General features: G+C 36.0%; 1 protein-coding gene across 2 annotated transcripts in view; it reads left to right on the top strand.

The window, feature by feature from the left end:
• Positions 1 to 24,157, top strand: part of LOC138708046 (solute carrier family 41 member 1-like) — a 344,564-nt gene that overhangs the window by 184,879 nt on the left and 135,528 nt on the right. For both annotated transcript variants that reach the window (XM_069838158.1, XM_069838159.1), the window contains exon 6: positions 6,656 to 6,803. In XM_069838158.1, coding sequence (XP_069694259.1) covers positions 6,656 to 6,803 — 148 coding nt within the window. The remainder of the gene's footprint in view (positions 1 to 6,655; positions 6,804 to 24,157) is intronic.

Raw genomic sequence — 24,157 nt, 5'->3', positions numbered from 1 at the left:
ATTCCAATTTTGCAGAGATGTGCTGCAAGGCAGTCATGACCGGTGTTCAATCTGAAGGTGGCAACAGCTTCTTGTCTTGGTTTTAACCTATATGTTTTCCAAAGTTTGTTGATATCTGCCCATTTTTTCCCTTGTGATTGTTGATAAATTTTATGGAGTATTTCTGCTTCTGATTTGGTTTTAATTTTGATGCCTAATGTGTGTGTACTCAAAACTTTGTTTTGTCTATGCAGTTTTGTGCCTTTTTTTTCATCAGCAGTTTCATTCCCACTTATGCCAACGTGTGATGGTATCCATCTGAAGTGTATTTTCTTCTGTAAGTTTTCTAGTAGTACTAGAAAGGTATTGTAGCATAACATTATTGGTTAATGGAAGCCCGCCTAATGTAAGTAATACCAGAGCGGGTAGAAGAGGAAGTGACGATACTTCCACTAGTCCAGCGGTTCGTCGTAGAGTGGCGCTCGCTCTGCATTCTGTTCTCAGTTGTAGGAGCGCTATTCGAGTCAATGCAGATGGTTTTAAAATACCCACTAGATAAAAGTATATTATAGTTTATCACAATATTTTACTTATTTAAAAAATGTAATACTACTACATTAACTACTCTTGAGTTACATCATTCACTCCTGAATCGTAAATACGAGTATAATAATCAACAGTAAACTGGAACATTCTGTCAGCTTCAGAGAGAAGAACGCAAAAAAAAAGTACAGCTTTGCAAAACTGAACATTTTTGTGTTGTTGTAAGTACATTTTGACACAAAATTATAGTTTTCGATGTACAAGAAAGTATAATATAATATATCAAATGGGACATTATATTTTCACCAATACTTTTTTACTACTGCCAGAGCGGGTAGAAGACGTTACTTCCTCTAGTTCAGTGGATCGTAGCCGAGTGGCGCTAGCCCTATTTTCATTGCCCAATTTGAAGATAGCTATTCAAGTGAATGAAAAAGGTTTTTAAAAATAACCCATTAGATAAGAATGTATTGTAAAGTACTTAGTTACAATATTTTAGTTCTTTAAAAATGTAATATTACTATATTAACAAATTGTGAGTTATATAACACAACCCTGAATAGTAAATATAATAATTAACCGAAAAATGGAACATTGTGCCGGCTTCAGCCAGAAATACGCAAAAAAATACAGCATCGCAAAACTGAAAATTTTTATGGCATTATAAAGTACACATTGACATGAAATTATAGTTTTTATACACAAGAAATATTGTAATATAATAAAGGAGACACTTTATTTTCACCAATAGTTTTTATCTACTATTTAGTCATTAGTTGCAGTTGTATCTGGTTTAGGCTATACGTAATTCAGGGGAACAAAAAATATTACGTGCAACTTAGACTCATAAATTAAGGTTCGATATTATGTCTATGCTAATGTAAGTTTTGATCTTTTGAAATACCTAGGTTATTTTGTGTTTTGTAAAATTAAAACAATTTGGTAGCACTATATTAAGTAGTTGTATGCTACTTATTGGAGAATATTAAATTAACGACTTTTCCATGAGATCTATTACTTTCTCATATGCTCGATTAGAAATCTCTTATGATGTGGAAACGTAATAAACAACTGTAATAAAATTGTAAACCAGATTAAGTTCTAGCCTAGATGCAAAGTAGAATTATACTGTACTTTTGTTACTGAAATAACTTTTACGTTAATTACGACTAAAGTGCTATTATTAAAAATAAAATAATTAATAATTAAACATGCATATTTAATGAAGTAGAAGCTAGGTGCTTGGATTCAATTAGGAGTTCACAATTAGCACTTTAATACAGCACATTTTTTAACCGGCACATAAATTGAAAAATCTTCACATGTAGAAAGTCTATGGTAATCATCCAAGATAATCATTTTCTAATTCCAAAATATCGCTCTAGAGGATCCTAGTTAATTTTTTTCTGTCTGAATATATTTAAATCTGCTATCCCACAAGAATTAATATATTTCGCTAATGCTCTGAATTGTCACTCTAAATAATTCAAGGGTTCTTTCTTAGGCAAACGTGTTCTTTATATTGTCAATTATGTGTCATATATTTTCTAAAATCGTGTAATGCTAGAATTCTTTGTACAGGGCAGACGAGGGAGTCTTTGAGTTCAACGTATCTGCATGGTCGTTCATTCACCTTTGAATTCTTTTGTATTTTCACTTTCCTCGAACCCATCACAGTTTATGACTCTAAAAAATGTATCGATTTTGAAAACTCACACTAAACAGCTGAAATGCTGGTCTGGGGTTCATTCACTGGAAGGAATTATGGTCTACAGTATTTGTTACGGTCAATGTAACTAGACATAATTTTGGGCATTCAGGTGTGGAGTAATGGTACATAAATGCATACAAGCGCATGATCAACTAAGGTGTTCTTCTGATTTTCGAGTGTCACATCCAATTATTTTTTACTCGGATATTTAACGATGCTGTATCAACTGCTGGATTATTTAGCGTCAATGGAATTGGTCATAGCCAGATGGTACTTGGTAAGGGTACATTGTTATGAGAACGGATTTATGTCCTCTTTGTTGGATATTTTCTCTTCTTTTCTTTTTTAAAGATATCGAGGCAAGTTTGGGAAAATATGTGTTATAGCATACGGTTTTGGTCGCCAGTTCTTGCGTGGAAGTCCTACCTCTTTACTGGCAATAATAAATTTATCGGCTCTTACAATCAAAATTCGCCCTCGGTAGCGCAGTTGACATAGCGCTGGCTTTCAATGCTCGAGGTTGCGGGTTCGATCCTGGCCGAGATCGATGGCATTTAAGTGTGTTTAAATGCGACAGGCTCATGTCAGTAGATTTAATGGCATGTAAAAAAACCTCCTGTGGGACAAAATTCCGACACACCGGCGAAGCTGATATAACCTCTGCAGTTGCGAGCGTCGTTAAATAAATCATAATTTTAAAAAATCACAATCAAAACCGCAGAAAAATGGATATCACAGTTATAAGAACGAGCATACAGTTTTCTGTGTTTGTGGAATTGCTCTACACCACTTCTGAAAAATAGTCTAGTCTATGGATGGATAAAAGAAAGTCTCTTCCTTACAGATTATAGAGTATCTATAATTGGATTTACATCAAGAACAAAACAATTAGGCATTACTACTCGCTCACATAAACGGCACAATAAAAATCACCCGAACACCACAAGAAATATCTTCTTAATTCCATAGCAGAACGAGTTCTACATGCTCTGTCCACAGTATTAAGAGGAAAACTGCAATCTTAGAACAATCGCCACGCCAATGTTTCGCTCAGTTGCCGCGGCGACACTAGGAGATTTAAAAGTCCCATTAGACCCTTGCCGAGTTACCACACTTACTATTCTAAACGCTCTGGTAATACTATTAATTTTATGAAAATGAATTTGTGGCGACTGATGTCGCTTTTGTATGTATCACTAATCACTAACATACTTTCTACTGTTCTTTTTTTAAGATATCTCATTTAATCCTAACTTTCATCAATTCAGATTAGTCTGGATTCACGAATTTCTACTATAAGTTGTTTGTTGTCCATGCTGATTCTGAGGATGGCTTCATAGATGGTGCCCTATTAATTTATAATGCAGGTACGGTAACAGGAGACTACCATGGACAGTTGAACAGTACCAATACTGAGGTGACTGACACAAAAGTCAATTCCCAAACTTCTTTAAAGTCCATGGTAATTTTCGATAATGTGTCCTCAGCATACCAAGTTATGCTGATGAGATCACTTCACCACTGAAAATGTCTGCTGCAGCAGTAGACGAAACGTCTGGTAGCAACACCACCAGCAGACCACGGCCCCTCAGCTTGGAAAATCCTTGTTCCAGTAATCATATTAACAGTTTTCTAACAATTAACTTTTAGAAGTCCCTGCTCATGGCTTCATTACCAGATGCAAGGCACTAGACAACAACTTTTAGAAGTCCCAGCATACTAAGTTTCGAATTAAGTGACACCTTTCCTGCCTGTACTTACGGTATTTTACACGCACACAAGCAGACGATAATATATACTGTATATAAAGAAATGGGGCGCACAGTAGTGTTGCGTTATAGCATAACACAGCAAAGTTGGAAGGTCGGGGGTTCGATTCCCGATGGAGTTATGGATTTTCTTCCTCGATTTATTTTTTTCAGCCTCACTATGGCCCTGGGATTTATTCAGCCTGTAACAGGAAGTGCCCCTGGTACTATAGTCCCGTCGCTCTAATTTCTGGCAGCCAATCGCGTTGCAGGTCTGCTACATTTAAACGTGTGCATCTTGTGATTCACTGATTCATTTCTTAAGGCTCGATAAATACTTAATATAATCGCCCGCCATTTTAGCTCTTTCGTAGGCGTTGGCAGAAAGCACACGAAGACGTTATTTGGCGCTCAATTATTTGCTGAATTACAGTGCGTTTGATTTATTATCGTAGGAGCTACGACATGATAATGTTTAACGGTGTGGCAAATAGATTCCTCGTATGGTAGCTCGGCAACGTAAGAACAAAAATGGCGAAGGATACTACCTACCTAAACTTTATAGAGCCTTCACTTCCTAAGACGTAAGCAAAGAGGCGGAGTCACGCCGGAAATAACAGCGTCGGAACTACAACATCTCTACTGCCATTCATGCTGATTTGTACAAGGAAGCCTTAATCTTCCGCTATCTGTGGGCTGATTTGGTCTGCATTGGGATTGACTTTACCTTTATATAAAAAAATAAACATAAAGAAGGAACATTTTTACTTTATTATTAATATTTCAACTAAACTGACGAGTACAGTACAGATAATCATCTGTTGTCTGTCTCTACACACCCCTTCCCATTTACCATGAAGATTTGCATCAGAGGTCGTTGCACTTGGCCACCTTACCAATGATTTAAATTCACTGTAGCCAAATGTTCACTATAACCGACTTCACTAAATCCAGAGTTGACTGTGTGGAAATATAAATATTTGTTAAGGCGATGTCATATTTTAAAACAATAGATGTGTGCAAATTATTAGATTCAAACGATAATTATATGATTCAAGTAACATTTATTCTACAAAACTTATTTATTACACACTGTTTGCAACAATTAATATTTAGTATGAAATCCTTTGTTCTTTATCATCAATTTTTTGGCATGCTGTTCATGAGATTTTCACATTGTTTCTTGATGTCTTCATCCCTGTGCCATATTTGGATAAGTGCTTCTATGAGGTCCACCTTTGTGGTAATCGTCGTGTTTTTTAGTTTTCTCTTTATGATAGACAAAGATTTTCAATTGGATTTGCGTCTAAGCTGTTACCTAGCCAGGGAAAAACGTCTACATTATTTTCAGCAGAAAATTAGTTAGTGACAGGGTGCTCCAGCCTGCATGAAGACCATTCACCATCAGGAAACCATTCCCTCATTTGTGAAAAAATTCGGGTTTCTACGACTTTTTTGTACTGATCCTGTCGTATAGAGTCCTTCAGAATTATTTTGTGGCCAGTAATTTATGATAATTAGAGATGAGAATTTCATGCACTATAAAATCCCAAAATATGCATGCATTCATGCACTATCAAACTATGAAACATGCACGATCAAGCGAAAAATACATTAAAATATGCACTTTCATTTTTGTTCCAAATGTCTTATTTCACTTAACATTTCTTTTTTCACAGTTAACAACCTAACATCATTTCTAAATTGGTTTCCGTGAGATTCTCTACATCGCAAAAAGTTATGGGTGCAAACTTGAATGAAACTTTTTCTGTTATTTAGGTTTCTTCTTCTTCTTCTCCCCCTCTTCTTCTTCTTCTTCCTCCTCTTCTTCCTCTTCTTCTTCTTCTTCTTCTTCTTCTTCTTCTTCTAACCTGATTCCTGAAGCTAAAATAAGGGACATAAAAATCTAGAAACTGAGGTGCCCACTCAAAATCATTAAAACATGCATTTAAACTGAATATAATGTATATTATATGCATTATTAATCTAAAAATTGCTTAAATATGCATTATGCATGTTTTTATCCACAAAAAGGCCAAAACATGCAAATATGCACGGAAAAAGTACATATATTTGAAACCAGAAAGTAATGAAATGGATAAGTACTAAGTTTGAGCTACGTCCTATGTTCCTATAGAAACATGCATTTGCATGGAATTCTCGTCTCTAATGATAATTATGAAAGTGTAAAAAATGTGGTGCTGAGTCTTAATAATTTGCAGACGTCTGTACTTCATACACCGGCACAAATTTTTGCAACAAAAAAGTAAAATTGGTAAAAATATTATCCAACATAAATTTAGGTTTTTTAACCAATATCGTTAATGTATTTTCATAACTCGTGTATATATGCAAATTTATTTTCATGTATTACATGAGGAACAAAATAGGTTTTTACCTAAAATCTGAGGTGTAGTTATTACTGATCTGCTGGTAAAGCACCATATGCAGTAGGCAACGTAAAATGTTCGTGTGCAAGAGGTTTTGTCTGGCTTTCTGGTACATTGACAAATATTATGTTGACAAATGTGTTCTCCTGATGTTTCTTGATCCTCTGCCATATAAGCACTACTCTGAAAACTCCTTGATATTTATCAATAAAGAATATGTACAGAACCACTGAGCATCTGATCTGCATTTTCCAGATCTAAATGAAACTTCTATATGTTTTCAGGAAAACAAGACTGGCTTGCTCCCCTCATTATCTCGGGCTACATAATGGTGACACCACTGTGGGTATGGATTGCCAAAAAGAACAAACACACGCGAGAGGTGCTGTATTCTGGCTGGACACCTGTTATGGCCGCTATGTTAATCAGCAGGTAACATAAATCATGTAACATTAACTATTTTAAGTGCATTTATTTTGAACACCACCGAAGAATAGATTAGCTACAATAGGTATATGGTTATGTATGGTGATGGGCAACAATGTTCAGTTTATATATATTCACATATTAGGACCTCGCCATTTTCATTGAATAATCAATGACTATATATGTAGTCATACATGTAGATACCTATTACTGAAGAAAAATTCGTTCCTGCACTGGGGATCGAACCCAGGACACTCAGCTTTGCGCGCTGAGTGCTCTTTCCATTTGAGCTATGCCAAGACCCGATTCACAGTTCCGGCCGAACTCTCCTCCTTTGTATCATCAGTGGAACTACTACCGGTACCCGCATTTTAGACATAAGTCATGTATGAAGGAGCACATAATAGTTAAATGATTCTATGGTCGTTTTCGACAACAGTTTTTGAATCATTGTTAACATTAATATATTGATTTATTGGTTACTGTGGAAAGAAATCTTATTATGTCATAATTAGGGACTGGATTTTTCGAAAATGCATATGCAAATGCATATTTTGAGGGTTAGTGCATGTTTCGGCATTTATTTAGTTTGTGTATGATCAATAGGCCCTGGGAAAAGTATTACTATCGCAACATAGCCTACCTGCTTTGAGGGATGAGGTAAATAACGATAGACAGCGTGACGCTGGCAGTAGTGCAGTTTGGTTTATGAGAAATGAAGTAATACATGAAAGTCTCATTATTTGTGCGTCCTTTTGACTAGTTTCCAGTGATTAGCTATGAAACTTACAAAGTGCAATTCTAATTTATTCTCATTAAGAGACCTAAATATTTCATTGTACTTGACATACTGGTAATAATATTATTTACATATTGATGCGTTGCAATGAACTATGATATGCATGTGCAAGACATGTAACGTGTATCATATTCGGACAACGTGTTTCAAGAAACTTAGCAGATTTCTTCATATAGATTGCAGCATCTGTAACATATAGTAACACATTTTCGAATTGCACACATGATGGCCATAGCAACTCCATAGCACTATAAAAAAATTCACATGTGGTGGAATAATTAACCCTCTCTAACACTTCACTCATTAAGAGATAGGGTCTACAGCAACACTCCGCACTAAGGGCACCCACAACCACATTTGCAACATGACGTCCAAAGGAGTCCATGCTTTCATCTATAGAAACCCATATCTTCTCATTTTGTAATTTACACTTCACTTCACGTAGATATTTCTCATATGCATGTTGCACATACTTCTTCCGCAGTGTTGCTTCTTTAGGAATTTGTCTTCCAGTGTACGGAGTTTTGCGTTTTCTAATTTGTTTAACGGAATATGTGAAGCAATAAATGCGTCACATATCTTCGTAAAATGTTCGTTCAAGTGTAGTTGTGAAGGAGATTCCTGCTGTACCTTGCTTAAATTCTGTTGTCTGTTACATGCGTGTTTATGCTTATTGCTATTTATATGCTTCTTAACGTTGCATGCCATGTCGGCTGCCAATTTCACGTGACACAATTTACAAAACAGTTCATTACCATGGATGGAAAACACACTTTATTGACGAACATATTTCCTTAGTGCTTCTATCTTGCGTACTTTTGGTCTCGGCATTCTGAAGACCGGTGAAGATTGCTTTTGACTGCGTTGTACTAAGCTATGCTGGCACTACTCCTACCTGCACAGTGATGCATGCGAGAGCCCTCGGTTCATAAACATTACCTATACTACATCGCACGTTTCCCTGTAAGCAATACTTTCTCCGAGGTCTGATGATCAATTATCTGACATTTCTGAACGAACTGTAAATCTAGTAATGAATTTGTATGTTGGACATCCCTTGGCACCACATTAGCCTTCCTATTTCAAGTGAAATGTTAACAGACCATACTTCCAGTCTCACAATACATGCAGGTGGATGGACGTTGCAGACCTTTTTCACAAAAGGAATTTCTTACATTCCTTTCTCAATGCAGAACCATCTCAAAGTTTGTGTCAACAGGATGGCAGGTGTTCATCTGTTGACTTGTTTTCCATCTACTAATAGTTTATGCGGTGTTCTGTCAGATTAAACTAAAAATTCTTAAAGATAAGTCCACTAAATCCCTTTTAATTAAACAGTGGATTTCAGGCAATAGTGACTATTCAAGTGATGGCGATGTAGTGTATTGTCAAGTGTGTGAGAAGACTGTGAAATGCGAGAAGAAGTTTCAACTAGAACAGCATTCGAAAACAATTGCATATCTAAGGCAAAAAAAAAAAAAAAAAAAAAAAAAAGGATAAGAACACTCAAAAGGTACTTCTAACTCAGGCGAAATCGTGTCTGAAATTAGTACATTTTCCGTTGACCTTTGTAAAGCTTTTGTATACAGCAACATTCTGTTGTATGAATTAAAAAATCTACATCTATGATCATTTCTTCAAAAATATTGTCTTAATCAGAGGATACCGGATGAATCCACTCTTAGGAAAAATTATTTCCTTTCACTACATGCTTCTGTCCTGGATTCAATATGGTCTGACATAAGAGGGAACTGCATATGGATTTCGGTTGATGAATCCACAGATTAGTGTGGCAGGTACATAGCGAAATTCATAGTCCAGAAGAACCCAACAAACTTCATTTACTTTCATGCAAAGTGTTGGAAAAAACCAATCACAGTACAGTTTCAAGATTTATTAACGATTCCCTGCGGCTTCTGTGGCCTACTGAATCTAAGAGTCATTGTTACAAGGTGCATGTCTTAATCACAGATGCAGCTTCATATATGTTAAAAGCTGGTCAGTTCCTTCGAGTATTTTTTCCGAATTTAATACATGTGACATGCTTAGCACATGGGTTACATCGCATTGCTGAAGAGATACGTACTCTGTTTCCATCAGTTAACAAAGTGATTTCAAGTGGGAAAAAAGTCTTCCTAAAAGCACCAGCTCGTGTACAGTTGTACAAAATCGTCTGCTTGACGTTTCTCTTGCGCCGGAACCTATTCTCACAAGATGAGGAACTTGGTTGTCTGCAGTGTTGTTCTACCAGGATAAAGGTATGGTCACACATCGCTACTTTTGCAGTGCAACTTTTGTACTGCAGCTGCAAAAGTTGCGTGTCGTGTTCACACGTAAGCCAAAAGTAGCGCTCTGCAAAAGTTGCAACTGGAGGTTGCGAGTCTGTTCACACACAAGGCGCTACTTTTGCAGCTGCAGTCATGCTGCAGGTTTCCATCTCCGTGTTGAATTCTCAATACACATTTTGTGGTTATGTTCGCATTATTAAGAAACTCATGCTTAAGCTTCCTTATCTATTATTTGCTTTTCTGTCGTATCTAGTATTCAGAAAGTGACATTATTTTTACTATAAAGCTTTTAAAAACGCCTATATACTTAAATGATAACCAATAGTATATTCACGTAATCAATGTTGGCAACCCTCCTGTTTGGAACTACGCTACAGAAAATTTAAAAAATGAATTATATCGTCAACAATTATCCTCAGACTCTGTTGTGTATTTAATACCTGTTACAAATAATTTATTTTCACCACATTTAACATTAAAATATATCCAAACAATAAAAGTATCATTGGCACATTTGAGTGGTAACACTGGTTGCAACTGCAGCAAAAGTTTCAACAAAACCAATATCAAAATGCTGCGGCTGCAACCCTGAGAATCCTGTTCACACATCGCTACTTTTAAGCTGCGCGCACCATGGAAGAGTAGTGGGCAGCAGGTTCTGCAGCCGCTACTTTTCGGGTTGCACCGTTGTTCACACGTCGCAGTACAAGAGTTGCGCAGTTTTTTGTACTGCAGCGCTGCAAAAGTAGCAACGTGTGACCATACCTTAACTTTAATCGAGTGAAAGATGTAGTTACAAGTATTGATGATAATCGTACTGCATGTGTTCGTGAAGCAAAGTGCGAATTTGAATGTGAAACTATATCAAGATAGAAATTTCATCCATGTACATTATTCGTCACTTTAAAAGGCTATTAAGGAATACACGAGTCTTTTCAGTTGATTGACAACACAATTTCTTCTTTAAATGCTGTCTCCAGTGAAACTGGGAAAAAAATTGTAAGTAAACTAAGTGTGGTGTTGGACTCAAATCCAAGACTGAAAAAGATCCACTCAATTAACAAGTACATAAGTGGAATCAGACAATCTTTGCCAGAGGAGTGTTCAGAGCAGTCACTACCGGTGTATAAGTATTGTCCTAGCACATCCGTTGACATGGAATGATCATTTTCAGCTTATAAACTAATTTTGTCCGATAATAGGAAATCAACTCCTGAAAACATTGCGAAACTCATGGTAACATACTGTGATTCGTCATTTTGCAAGGAAAAAAACATATATATCATTCAGTTAAAATTAAATAATTCCATTGGTTATTGCATATTGTCTTGTTTTATTGCATGTTTTCAACATATTTAGTGCATATTTGCATGCATATTTTAGGTATTTTCAGTGCATATATATCCGGGCCCTATTCATAATACAAATCGTGTATTGGATTTTAATGGTGTTTTCATTTGTGATGTACTGATGAGTAATGGCAATATGGTGTAGGGGCTGGGGATATTGGAAGGAGATTTTACAGTGAACATAAGACAAGGAAGAAATGGGAGAACATTCTTCATTCAGTATCTTGTAAGGATGATAACACTTTGTAAGATTATGCAGGTAAATATCATTCCATTCTTATGTTGTAATATTTCCAAGCAGAGGAACATACCACATGTTTATCAGTGTGTAGACTTAAAAAATGAAAAATTGAGTCTTCATTGGTTCACGTGTTCAGGAGACCTACCCGTATTGAATATTAAATTCGGGTACACTAGCACAACATGAAAAATTATTGAATTCACTTATGACCTATCAGTTGAGAGGGATCACTTTTCTTAAATCACTGTGTCCAATTGTGTCCTACAGCTGGTTCATCCCAACTGCTTGCTGAATTTGTCTCAGTTCGTAGAACGAGTAGCTAAAAGTTATAAGTTTCAAGAATTAACATATTTAGCAGAAGAAAAAACATTGATACCTATATTACGAAACTAAATAAGTATCTCTTTAATATTGCAGTTAACATAACGCGAAAGTTAACGACAACATAGTGTGAAGCAAACATGTGTATTGTTATATGGCTGTTTGCTGCCCAAATATTTAGGCAATCAGGACGAGTGCAATATGCCCAAATCCTTGAAACACATCTGCAATTACTTATGCAGTAGCCTAGTCTCTCCCCTTTCAATGTTAATAGCGCAAACACAACAATGAAACATGTTATCAAAAAGAATTAAAAAATATAAAAGATACAATTTTAAGCACATCAGTTTTTCATTGACAGTCTTGTCAATATTGAATCCATCATTGGTCATTAGGTAAGTATTGTCGCACCATCGGATCTGTGCCCCTTCAGTGCTGTCGTCGTTCTTGGAAAAGTTAACACCTCTACTCACCCCATTCCACCCGTTTCTCTCCCACTACGTCAAACAGCAGGCCACGAACCTTGCCGAATAGGGATGTTGCCAAACTTCCATCAAACAGTGTCATGTCTCTTGAATATTGCTTATAATAATGTAAGGTTAATTATTACTTATTCATAATTTAATTTAAGTAGGTTTAATGACGCTGATTGACTTAAGATTGTTTGCAGATAATTATATTATTACAGTGGATATTTATTGGTTAAATAGCAATTACATCAGAAACATCGTCGCTTTGCCAGCATTTTTTAACAGTATAATGTGGATGTAGCCATGTTTCGTCTAAATACACAATATACTTTCCTTCTCTGCGAAATTTCGCAATTTTTTTTTAAATAACTGGCCCTCCATGCTACAATATCATTTTTTTCAATCAAAATACATTTTGTATTACTACATTTTTTAAATCTAAATCCCATGTCTCGAATCACTTTCCTTAGCGTTTCTCTCCCTCCTAGGAAATTTATTGCTTCTCTCGCAACCTTCAATAATTTCTCCAATGTCGGAACTTCTTTCTGCATTGTATAAAATTCTTGTATCTTTCTTCTTGAAATACATCTGTCCATATCATCTACAAGAATTAAAGGCTCCCTTGGTCTGTTCTTCCCTGGTGACTCTAGCTTTTCATCTCCTGCACAGACTCCCTCTCTCCTGATTTTCTTTATTAGGAGCTCTGACCTGTCTATATAAATTACATAAAAAAGTTGTATTATATTAGTATTAGTTAAGTAATTTTAATATGTAATCAATTGAAATAAAATAAGCCTCACATGTGATCGCAGTTGCTCTTTTCGTTGCCTGATTTATAGGAAACAAATATTGACCTGTTTGTTTCTCTTCATCGCAAAATGCTATTACTTGCTTAATAATATTTCTTTCACCACTCCGTGCTGCAGTATTCATGTTGAGTTGACAACACTGGACTGCAAGTGCAAATAAACTGTCCCGCAAGAAGGCTCAAAATTGTGAGTAGTGGGGGAGTGAAAGAGAGAGGGATAGAAAAGAGAGAAATAGGAATACAGGGGGAGAAATGAATTGCCGAGGCTGAAAAGGAATTAAGGTTCAGTTCGCATATCTTACGAGGGCACAGATCTGATGGACGGACTATAGCATTAGACATCATTGAAGTTGTGCTTACATTTAAATCGAATTTGCAGAGAGCAATCAGTGTAGTGCAATAAAGCTTTAAAACTTCTATTGAAGTTCTTCTAGCAGCAGTACAACAGTGCCACCTCATACCATCGACATATTTCCTTGAAATCAACATTTTCTTTGCAATTCAGAATATATTTCACAATTATCTCTTGAAACAATTGAGATTCATTAAAGTTTGATGTGGTCGCAGATTGCTTAATGTTATGAACTGACTCAATATTTTCACAGCTACCCTCCATAACTGGAGGCTGTCTCCTCTATCCGCAACTTCAGGATGCACCGTGCCGTGGTGATAGGGACCCACAATACATGGAATCTTTTACTTCTGACATTTTAACATCCAAAATCTTGTCTGTAACAGAGTCTTCAACGTCAAGTGAAAAATTTTTCCTTCCTGACGTCTGATGCAAGTGCAATGTGACACTTCATCAGTGCCAAAGTGAGACACATAATGCTGATTACTGTGGAAATAAATCCTATTATGTCATAACATAATTCGTGTATTTGATTTTAATATTGATGTTTTCATTCATCATGTACCGGTACCGATATGAAAATGGAAAAAAAGGTATAGGGACTGGGGAATTGAAGGGAGATTTTACAGTGAACATGAGAGAGGACAAATGGGAGAACAGTTTTCATTCTGTATCTTGTAAGTATGATAATGGTTAATAAGATTATGCATTTAAATATCGTTCCATTCTTTAGTTGTAATATTGTGAAGTGGAGACTCAAACTACACATTTATCAGTGTGTAGACTTAAAAAAGTGAAAATTTGAGACTCCATTGGTTCTCGTGTTGAGGGGACCTACCAGCCTTGAATATTAAGTTCGGCTACACAGACAAACACGAAAAATTATTGGATTCTCTTATGACCTATAAAGTGAAAGGAATCGTTTGTCATAAAACACTGTGTTGTATTGTGTCCTACAGCTGGTTCATCCCAACTGCTTGCTGAATTTATCTCAGTTCATAAAACGAGTTGCTAAATATTGTAAGTTTCAAGAATTAACATATTTAGAAGAGGAAAAAACATTGATATCTATATTACGAAACCAAATAAGTACTTCTTTAATATTGCAGTTAATATTACATAAAAATTAACGACAAAGTAGCCCGAAGCAAACATGTATACTGTTATGTGGCTGTTTGCTGCGCAAATGTTTAGGCAGTCAGAACAAGAGTGCGATATTTCCAAAACCTTGAAACACATCTGCAATTACTTATGCAGTCCTCTGGTCTCTCTCTTTTCAATGTTAATCAGCTTCATCACATGCAGCTAGATAAACACAGCAGTTGATAAGTCGTTGTAAAGTAACAAGTTTGAAAACACGAAGTCAAGAGAAACTTCCAACATAAAAGCCATGTGGCAGCAGAGGATAACCGAGGCTTTTGAATTTTAAACCCACTTATTTCGAATTTTTATAGAAAGCACTACGAGTATATAATTTTTTAAACAGCCGATAATTTTATTTTATTACCGCTTTCTCTTGTGATCTGCCTCAAAATTAATAAAATATTACATGGGCCTCCAGATCACTAACAGATGAAGTGCAACACAGTTGATCATAGATGGCTGTGTCTTCTTTATTACATATAACGATATAGAATAGTTGGTGCTTACTTACCACAAATGTGAAGTATTTGTCTTTTGCACACAACATAAGGTAGAGAATAATTCTGGAAAGGGAAGCAACTACGGTTTCTGAGTCTCTTTATTCCATTTCACTTGCCATTGGTGCAGTAATTTCAAGTTCCTGCATGTGAAATGCGATGAATACTTTTTGACTACCCAGGTGTAATAGCCATTATACTTAAGAAATCCTCCTGACCTTATCTTGTTTCTTGAAAATTATCCCGATAAAATCCAACCCTGATTAATAAATATTTCTGATAAATACAGAACAAAAAAGTAATTATTCCTTTTAGTTGTTCCTTGATCGAGAAATAGGTCTTAAAACTATACAACTTTTGATACGCGTTTGATTCCACTCATGAATTTGTCATGGTGGAAGCAGGTGTGAGGCATTTTTCATTGTGTTTTCCCATTTATCCCCAGCATTTTTATGATATCGCCAGTACTCTGCAATCACCCTAACTGTGCGAAATCTTAGCTAGACTGCCTCCATAGCAATTAAAATGGTTGAATGTTGTACTCATTCCTGTTTAACACTTGTTTTATTGATCTAATTTTTATTCAAGTTATTCTGACTGGGTACTTTTTGGATCCATTACTTTTTAAGGCATGTTGAATGAATTTTTTTTCATTTAATCAAGTTTTATTTAAAGACGTCAATGTTGTTTGAACACTTTTTACACATGACATTAAATATATATTTAGTTTCAGACATATTCACTTTTATTCAAAAAGCAAATTTTATATCGAAACAACCAAGCTATTTTGAACAGTTCTTCCACATTACATGGATGAGTTTTTCTGAGTGAGCCTCGCAAACCCATTCATATTTCATTACATTGATTTGATTTCCAGTGTTTTTTCCTATTAGTAAAAGTAACAATTTTTTTTTAAATAATAAATATACTCAGCTGTTACTAACAAGTGGATTTTATTTGTAGTCATTGGTATTTCTTTACTATAGCATCAGCAAGTAATGGTACAAATGGATTTATATGCTTGGGTGCTAAACGACACTCAAAATAATAAAAATAAATTGAGTACTTACTTACTTACTTACAAATGGCTTTTAAGGAACCCGAAGGTTCATTACCGCCCTCACATAAGCGCACCATCGGTCCCTATCCTATGCAAGATCAATCCAGTCTCTATCATCACACCCCACCTCCCTCAAATCCATTTTAATATTATCCTCCCATCTACGTCTCGGCCTCCCTAAAGGTCTTTTTCCCTCCGGCCTCCCAACTAACACTCTATATGCATTTCTGGATTCACCCATACGTGCTACATGCCCTGCCCATCTCAAACGTCTGGATTTTAAGTTCCTAATTATGTTAGGTGAAGAATACAATGCGTGAAGTTCTGTGATGTGTAACTTTCTCCATTCTCCTGTAACTTCATCCCGCTTAGCCCCAAATATTTTCCTAAGCACCTTATTCTCAAACACCCTTAACCTATGTTCCTCTCTCAGAGTGAGAGTCCAAGTCTCTATGAAAGTGGTATCTGTGGAAAGAAGAGGTTAGGCGAGGTAGGCGGTAGTGAGGGTCACCATATGAATCTTACTTCCGTCCTTTCCTTTGCTTACAGAAATAAGCTAGTTTTGTAACTTCTATTCAATGACAGGTTGGGTTAGGCTGGTATAGAATTTTTCTATGCCTTCCATATACTCAGAATTGTCCAAAATTGTGCCCTTTCTTCCAAGGCATACCAAATTCGTAACCTAACCTAACCTAACCTAACCTAACCTAACCTAACGCTCAATCAACCTTATGAAAACTCGCTTTATTCAAATCAGTGACATGTTAGGTTATGTTATTTTAGGCTTTTTATGCCTTGCATATATCTGTAATTGTCTAAGAATGTGCCATTTCATACAAGACCAATCGAAATCCTTAACCAACATAACATCACACTCACTCAACGTACATAAAGTGGCTTTGGTCGAATCAGTGACAGGTTAGGTTAGGTTGGTGTAGGCTTTTGCTATACCTTGCATATATTAGAAATTGTCTAAGAGTATGTACTTTCTTCCAATGCATACCAATAGCCTAAACTATACTAACCTAGCTTAACCTGTCATTGATTCCACTTTAGGAAAACTCGCCTTTTCTCTACGAATCAGTAATGAAGGGCACGGAATTGTGATTGCCTGCTGCCTACCCCTTCCACATCGTAATTTAACACCAATTTTCTACCTCATTTTCGGTGTGAAATTGGCCTTCACCTATCATCAATGTTGTCCTTTATGTTCACCATATTCACCAACGTTTTCTATCGAATTACTTCATATTCTTATATAGGCCCATTGATTTTTAATTAATATTCTCTTGCTCATGATTAATTATGTTGTATACTGCCACATTCCAAGGTTCTTAAAACCAGTGACGATTTGTACCTTAACCTGGTAACCCTATTGTAAAGAAGTGACAAGTAATTTAACGAAGTAGTCTATGTATGGGGAAAACAAGTTGCTATATATATACATACTAACAAGAGCTTAAAGATCAAATATTACATGTCCTGACAAAACCTAATGTACACAGCATCAATAAATATATAATTAAAAGAATATGTAGCCAGGACACATATTCTACCCACTTGGTAAGAAAAGATTTAAAATACAATTGTATTTTCCTTCGTGGATCCTAGAGGAGTGACAGATATTATAATGAAAAAAATTTAAGTGCGAACGCATATTTCATACCGAAAATAATGGTCGAAAGTTGCTGTAAATGGGGATCGGTGGAGAGATAAGGTGAAGAGGCATCACTCCATCAAGGTGAAAGGAGTAGACGGCAGTGAGGGACAGCACATACATCTAATTTCCGTGAATTTCTTTACTTAAGGCGAAAAGGCGTTTATTAAAGTCGAATCCATGACTATTTGGATTAGGTTGGTTTTTCTACCCCTTCCATATACTCGCAGTTGTCTAAGAATGTGATCTTTCTTTCAAGACATACCAAAAGCCTAAATTGACCGAACCAAATACTGATTCAAACATGCGGAAACTCGCTTTTGTGGAACCAGTTACAAGTTAGGTTAAGTTAGATTATGCATATATTTTCAATTGTCTAAGAATGTGCGCTTTCTTCCGAGACATAGCAAAAACGTGAACTAGCTTAATCTATCACCGCTTCAACTATAAGAATTTTCCCCTCAGTCCAATCAGTGACAGGGTAGGTTAGGTTAAATTGGGCTAAATCTCTTGCAATGCCACACATATATTCGCATTTGACTAAGAATGTGCTCTTTCTTCCAAGACATAACTAAATCCTCAACTAACCTAACCTTACACTGATTCAAGTTTACGCAAATTCGGTTCTGTCGAATCAGTTACAGTTTAGGTTAGGTTATTTTAGGCTTTGGTATGCCTTGCATGTAGTATATTCGTGATTATCTAAGAATGTGTCTTCTTTTTCAATGCATACCATAAGCCTAAACTAACCTAACCAAACCGAATACTAATTCCATTTTACGAAAACTCGTCGTTTCTCTATGAATCAGTAAGGAAAGGCACGGAAATGTGGTGCATGTGCTTCCATTACCTGTCGCCGCACCCTTCTACCTCGCACTTTCACAGAAATTATCGAGTCATATTTTCGTTCTGAAATCTGCATCGGCCTTTTAATATATGTATAATATTGTATAAGATAATACTTTTTTGTTGTTATATGATACATATGACTTGACTCACAACACAAGGATGTGAATGTATTTGTACCTTAATGTGGTAATGGTATAGTAAAGAATTGTAACGTCATTTAACAAATTTTTCTGTATGTATGTGATAACAATTTGCTAAATGTTACATGTGTATCAGCACTCAGAAGAGCTTAAAGAACAAGTACATGGGCTGGGTACATATTGTACCCGTGTAATAAACAAGGTTTATTAAATATTATTATGTTCATCCATGATGCACAACCAGTGTAAACACGACACTTTCAATAGTTTTAATGTCCTACTTGTGACATTTTAGTATTCAGAACTCTGTTACATACTGGATTTTGAACTTTTGAATTGAAAAATTTTTCCTTCGTGACATCTGATGCAAGTGCATTGGGACACTTATCAATGCCAAAGTGAGACACTTCAGGCTGATTATTGTAGAAATAAATCTTATTTTGCCATAATATACAGTAGCGTGCAAATTAATCCGAACAACGTAATTACTTATGCAAAAACACTCAAACGGGATAAAAAAAGGATCTAAGACATACCTCAGTAATCTATGTGGCCTGCCTCCCTTGTTCCTAATAACAGCTCTGAGACGATTTGGCATGGATTCCACTAATTTCCCACAAATATTCTTCATTTCTTCATCGCGAAACCATACACCAATGAGGGCAGAAATCATCTTCTCCTTTGTAGAACAATCCATTTTTTGCATTTTTCTTTTGCAAGTTGACCACAAGTTCTCAATGGGGTTGATGTCGGGTGAGTTGCCTGGCCAGGGGAGTACCTGAATATTCTTCTTGTTGAAGAATTCTGTAGTTTTTCGAGACGTATGGCATGGTGCCAGGTCTTGTTGGAACACACCTCTGCCATCCGGAAATGATTTTTGCAGCTGGGGTACGATTCTGGTATCCAATAAGTCAAAATATTTGTCAGAATTCATCATTCCCTTGATAGGCATTAATGCTCCAGGCCCTTCATGTGTAAAACAACCCTAAAACATTACTTTAGGGGGGTATTTGGGTGCTTGTTGGAGGTGAGCTGCTGTTACTTTTTCGGATCCTTTCCGTACGTAAGAAACACAGTGGCCGTGGACCTCGAAATGAGACTCATCAGAAAAAAGCACATTCTTCCAGTCATTCACTGTCCAGTGTTGATGTAATTTTGCCCACATTAAGCGTTTTTTGCACATAACAGGGGTTAGCAGTTGCCATTCGTCCAGCTTCCAAAAGCCTATGCCGCACTGTTGTGACGTGAATATTCGCCCCAGTGGTAGCCATTAACTCGCGGGTTAAGTCGACAGCATTTAGTCTAGGATTTAATTTACTTCTCCTGACAAATGATCATCTGCAGGTGAAGTCTTCCTTTTCGGCCACAGTTTCCTTTCTTCTGGGGTGTGATGGATCCAGTCTCCCTGTATCGTTTTATGATCGAATTAACAGTAGCCAAACCGATGTGACATTCTGCAGCAATTTGCCTCTGTGTCATATGTAGAAGAATGCTCTGCTAATGTTATAACTTTAGACTGTTTTCGTGGAGTTGTATCCATTTGTGAAGACGACAGAATGTACACAGGATTGCAGTATTAAGTCTTCAACAGAACTGAAATGCTTATAAGTACAGAACGACAGGCAAAATATCACATATTATATAAAAAAAAATAATGACAGACCTTCAACAATGGAATTACACGTACTACAGATGTCAATTAAAGCGGTATGAGCAGCTGTGAGGCCAACAATGACAGAAAATGTAAAAATATGTCGTGTTCGGATTAATTTGCACGCTACTGTAAATCATGTATTTAATTTTAATGTGTTTTCACTGTTTTATGTACCGATATAAAAATGGCAAAATGGTATAGGGACTAGGAAATTGGAAGAAAATTTTACTGTGAACAAAGAGAGAGGGGAAATGGAAGGACATTTTTCATTCAGTATCTTGTAAGTACAATAACGCTTGATAACATTGTGCATTTAAATATCGTTCCATTCTTATGTTGTAATATTTCCAAGTGGGGAATCAAACCAGACATTTATCATTGTTTAGACTTAAAACAATGAAAATTTGATGCTCCATTGGTCCTAGTGTTCAGGTGACCTACTCGCATTTAATATTAAGTTTGCATACACCATCACAACATGAAAAATTATTGAATTCACTTACGACCTATAAAGTGAAAGGGATCGCATTTATTAAATCACTGTGTCCAATTGTGTCCTACAGCTAGTTCATCCCAATTTCTTGCTGAATTTGTCTCAATTCATAGAACGAGTTTCTAAATGTTGTAAGTTTCAAGAATTAACATAATTAGAAGAAGGAAAAACATTGATGATACCTATATTACAATACTAAATAAGTACTTCTTTAATATTGCGGTTAACATAATGGAAAAATTAACAACAATATAGCCCGAAGCAAACATGTGTATTGTTATATGGCTGTTTGCTGTGGAAATGTTTAGGCAATCAGAACAAGAGTGCGATATTTCCAAAACCTTGAAACACATCTGCAATTACTTATGCAGTCCCCTGCTCTCTCTCTCCCCTTTGAATGTTAATGAGCTTCATCACATGCAGCTAGATAAACACAGCAGTTGATAAGTCGTCGTAAGTAACAAGTTTGAAAACACGAAGTCAAAAGAAACTTCCCACATACAAGCTGTGTGGCAGCAGAGGATAACTAAGGCTTTTGAATTTTAAAGCCACTTATTTCGAATTTTTATAGAAAGCACTACGAGTATATAATTTTTTAAATTGCTGATAATTTTATTTTATTACCGTTTTCTCTTGTGACCTGCCTCAAAATGAATAAAATATTACATGGGCCTCCAAATCACTAACAGATGAAGTGCAACACAGTTGATCATAGATGGCTGTGTCTTCATTATTACATATAATGATATAGAATAATTGGTGCTTATTTACTATAAAAATGTGAAGTATTTGTCTCCTGCCCACAACGTAAGGTAGAGAATAATTCTGAAAATGGAAACAACTCTGTGTTTCTGAGTCTCTTTATTCCGTATTACTTGCCAGTGGTGTAGTGGTGTAAAGTTCCTGTATGTGAAAAGCGATGACTCCTTTTTGACTACCCAGGTCTAATAGCCATTATACTTAAGAAATCCTCCTGACCTTATCTTGTTTCTTGAAAATTATCCCGATAAAATCCAACCCTTATTAATAAATATTTCTGATAAATACAAAACAAAAAAGTGATTATTCCTTTTAGTTGTTCCTTGATCGAGAAATAGGTCTTAAAGCTATACAACTTTTGATACGCGTTTGATTCCACTCATGAATTTGTCATGGTGGAAGCAGGCATGAGGTATTTTTCATTGTGTTTTCCCATTTATCCCCAGCATTTTTATGATTTCGCCAGTACTCCGCAATCACCCTAACTGTGCGAAATCTTAGCTAGACTGCCTCCACAACAGTTAAAATTGCTGGAGGTTGTACTAATCCGTGTTTAACACTTGTTTTATTGATCTAATTTTTATTCAAGTTTCTCTGACTGGGTACATTTTGCACCCATTACTTTTTTTTTTTTTTTTCTTTCATTTAATCAAGTTTTATTTAAAGACATCAATGTTATTTGTACATTTTTTACACTTGCCACATTAAATATATGTTTAATTTCACCCATATTCACTTTTCTTCAAAACCAAATTTTGTATCGAAACAGCAAAGCTATTTTGAACAATTCTTGCATATTACATGAATGACTTTTTCTAATTGATGCTAGCAAACCCATTCATATTTCATTACATTGATTATATTTCCAGTCTGTTATCCTATTAGTAAAAGTAACAAAATATTTTAAAATTGCAAATAGATTCAGCTGTTAGTAACAAGTGGATTTTATTTTAAAATCATTGTTACAGTAAAACCCCGATAAGATGCTGTTCAAGAGATCGGGTGTAAAACGCATATTAACCGGACCACGTATTGGGCAGGTATACTAATTTTGACTTATATACAGTATCTATTAGCATTTTTCTTTGTTGAATTACATGATTCATGAAAGCTAATACAGTATTAGGCCTACTCCATTATGTAATTACTGTACTGTACGTTAAAGACATTTCAGTATGTACTGTACTTAATTCTTTCGGAAAAAAAAAGCCATTTATAGTTGTTTGCCGTGTGCCTGTTCGCCAAGTCCTCATGTTTACCACACTTCAGTTTCTGCGATTACATCCTCCTGACGTCACAGCTGTAGTGATTGAGTCGCGATTTTTTATAATCGTTCTCAATGTCGATGATGGGATTCCTAATGAATCAGAGAGTTGTTTCTGAGTAAGAGTACTGTTCTCATCGTACTTTCGTAAGATTTCCTATTTTTCTGGCACAGAAAGGACTTTTCGTTTAACATTCATTGTAATCACATTCAAAGACACTTCAATACACAAAAGGACAACAAACTGCCCAGCAAAATTTCCAGAATTTTTTTATGGCCAAGTGAGGAATGTTGTTTGAGAGAGAGGGTTAGCAAGAGGGTGAGGTATTGTAACTGTATGTAGGCTTTAACCGCGCAGATACCTAAGGAGTCGAATAAGAGAGCGTAACAAGAGGGTGGGGTATATTACTGTATGAAGTATGAAGGTTTAAATGCGCAGGTAAAGGGTCGAATACCATTACTTTTCAGGTTAATGGCACCAGTGAGTTCAATGTTTCATTGTGAAAATTACATTGAAAATATTCCACAAAAGCAGCGTATTATGCGGGACTTGAGCACAACAAACAGGGTATTTTATAAAGGCGTTATATATGAAATGTGCAAGGACTGGACAAAAAAAAAGTGTATTACACGGGATAGCGTAATAAGTGGGCACGTCTTATGGAGGTTTTACTGGATTTCTATACTATAGCATTAGCAGTTTATGGTACAAATGGATTATACGGTTGGGTTCTAGACGACTCGCAAAGTAATGAAAAAAATTGAGTGCGTCCGCAAATTTCACAGCAGAAATAATGGTCGAAAGTCGCTATGAATGTGGAGTCTGTGGAAAAATGTGGTTAGGTGAGGTAGGTGGCAATGAGGGGCACCATATGCATCCCATTTCTGTGCTTTACCTTACAGAAAAGAGCTAGTTTTGTAACTTCTCATGAATGTCAGGTTAGTTTAAGTTGGTTTATAATTTTTCTATGCCTTCCATATACCCAGAATTGCCCAAGATTGTGCTTTTCCTCCAAGGCATACCAAAATCGTAACGTAACCTAACACTCAACCTTATGAAAACTGGGTTTATTCAAATCATTGACATGTTACTTTAGGCTTTTTATGCCTTGTATATATCTGCATTTGTCTAAGAGTGTGCCATTTCTTCCAAGACAAATCAAAATCCTTAACTAACATAACCCCACACTCACTCAGTTGTACGAAATGTAGCTTT

The sequence above is a fragment of the Periplaneta americana genome, chromosome 10 (genome assembly GCF_040183065.1).
Source record: "Periplaneta americana isolate PAMFEO1 chromosome 10, P.americana_PAMFEO1_priV1, whole genome shotgun sequence".
In the NCBI taxonomy this organism is placed as follows: domain Eukaryota; kingdom Metazoa; phylum Arthropoda; class Insecta; order Blattodea; family Blattidae; genus Periplaneta; species Periplaneta americana.
This window is presented reverse-complemented; position numbering and strand designations above follow the sequence as displayed.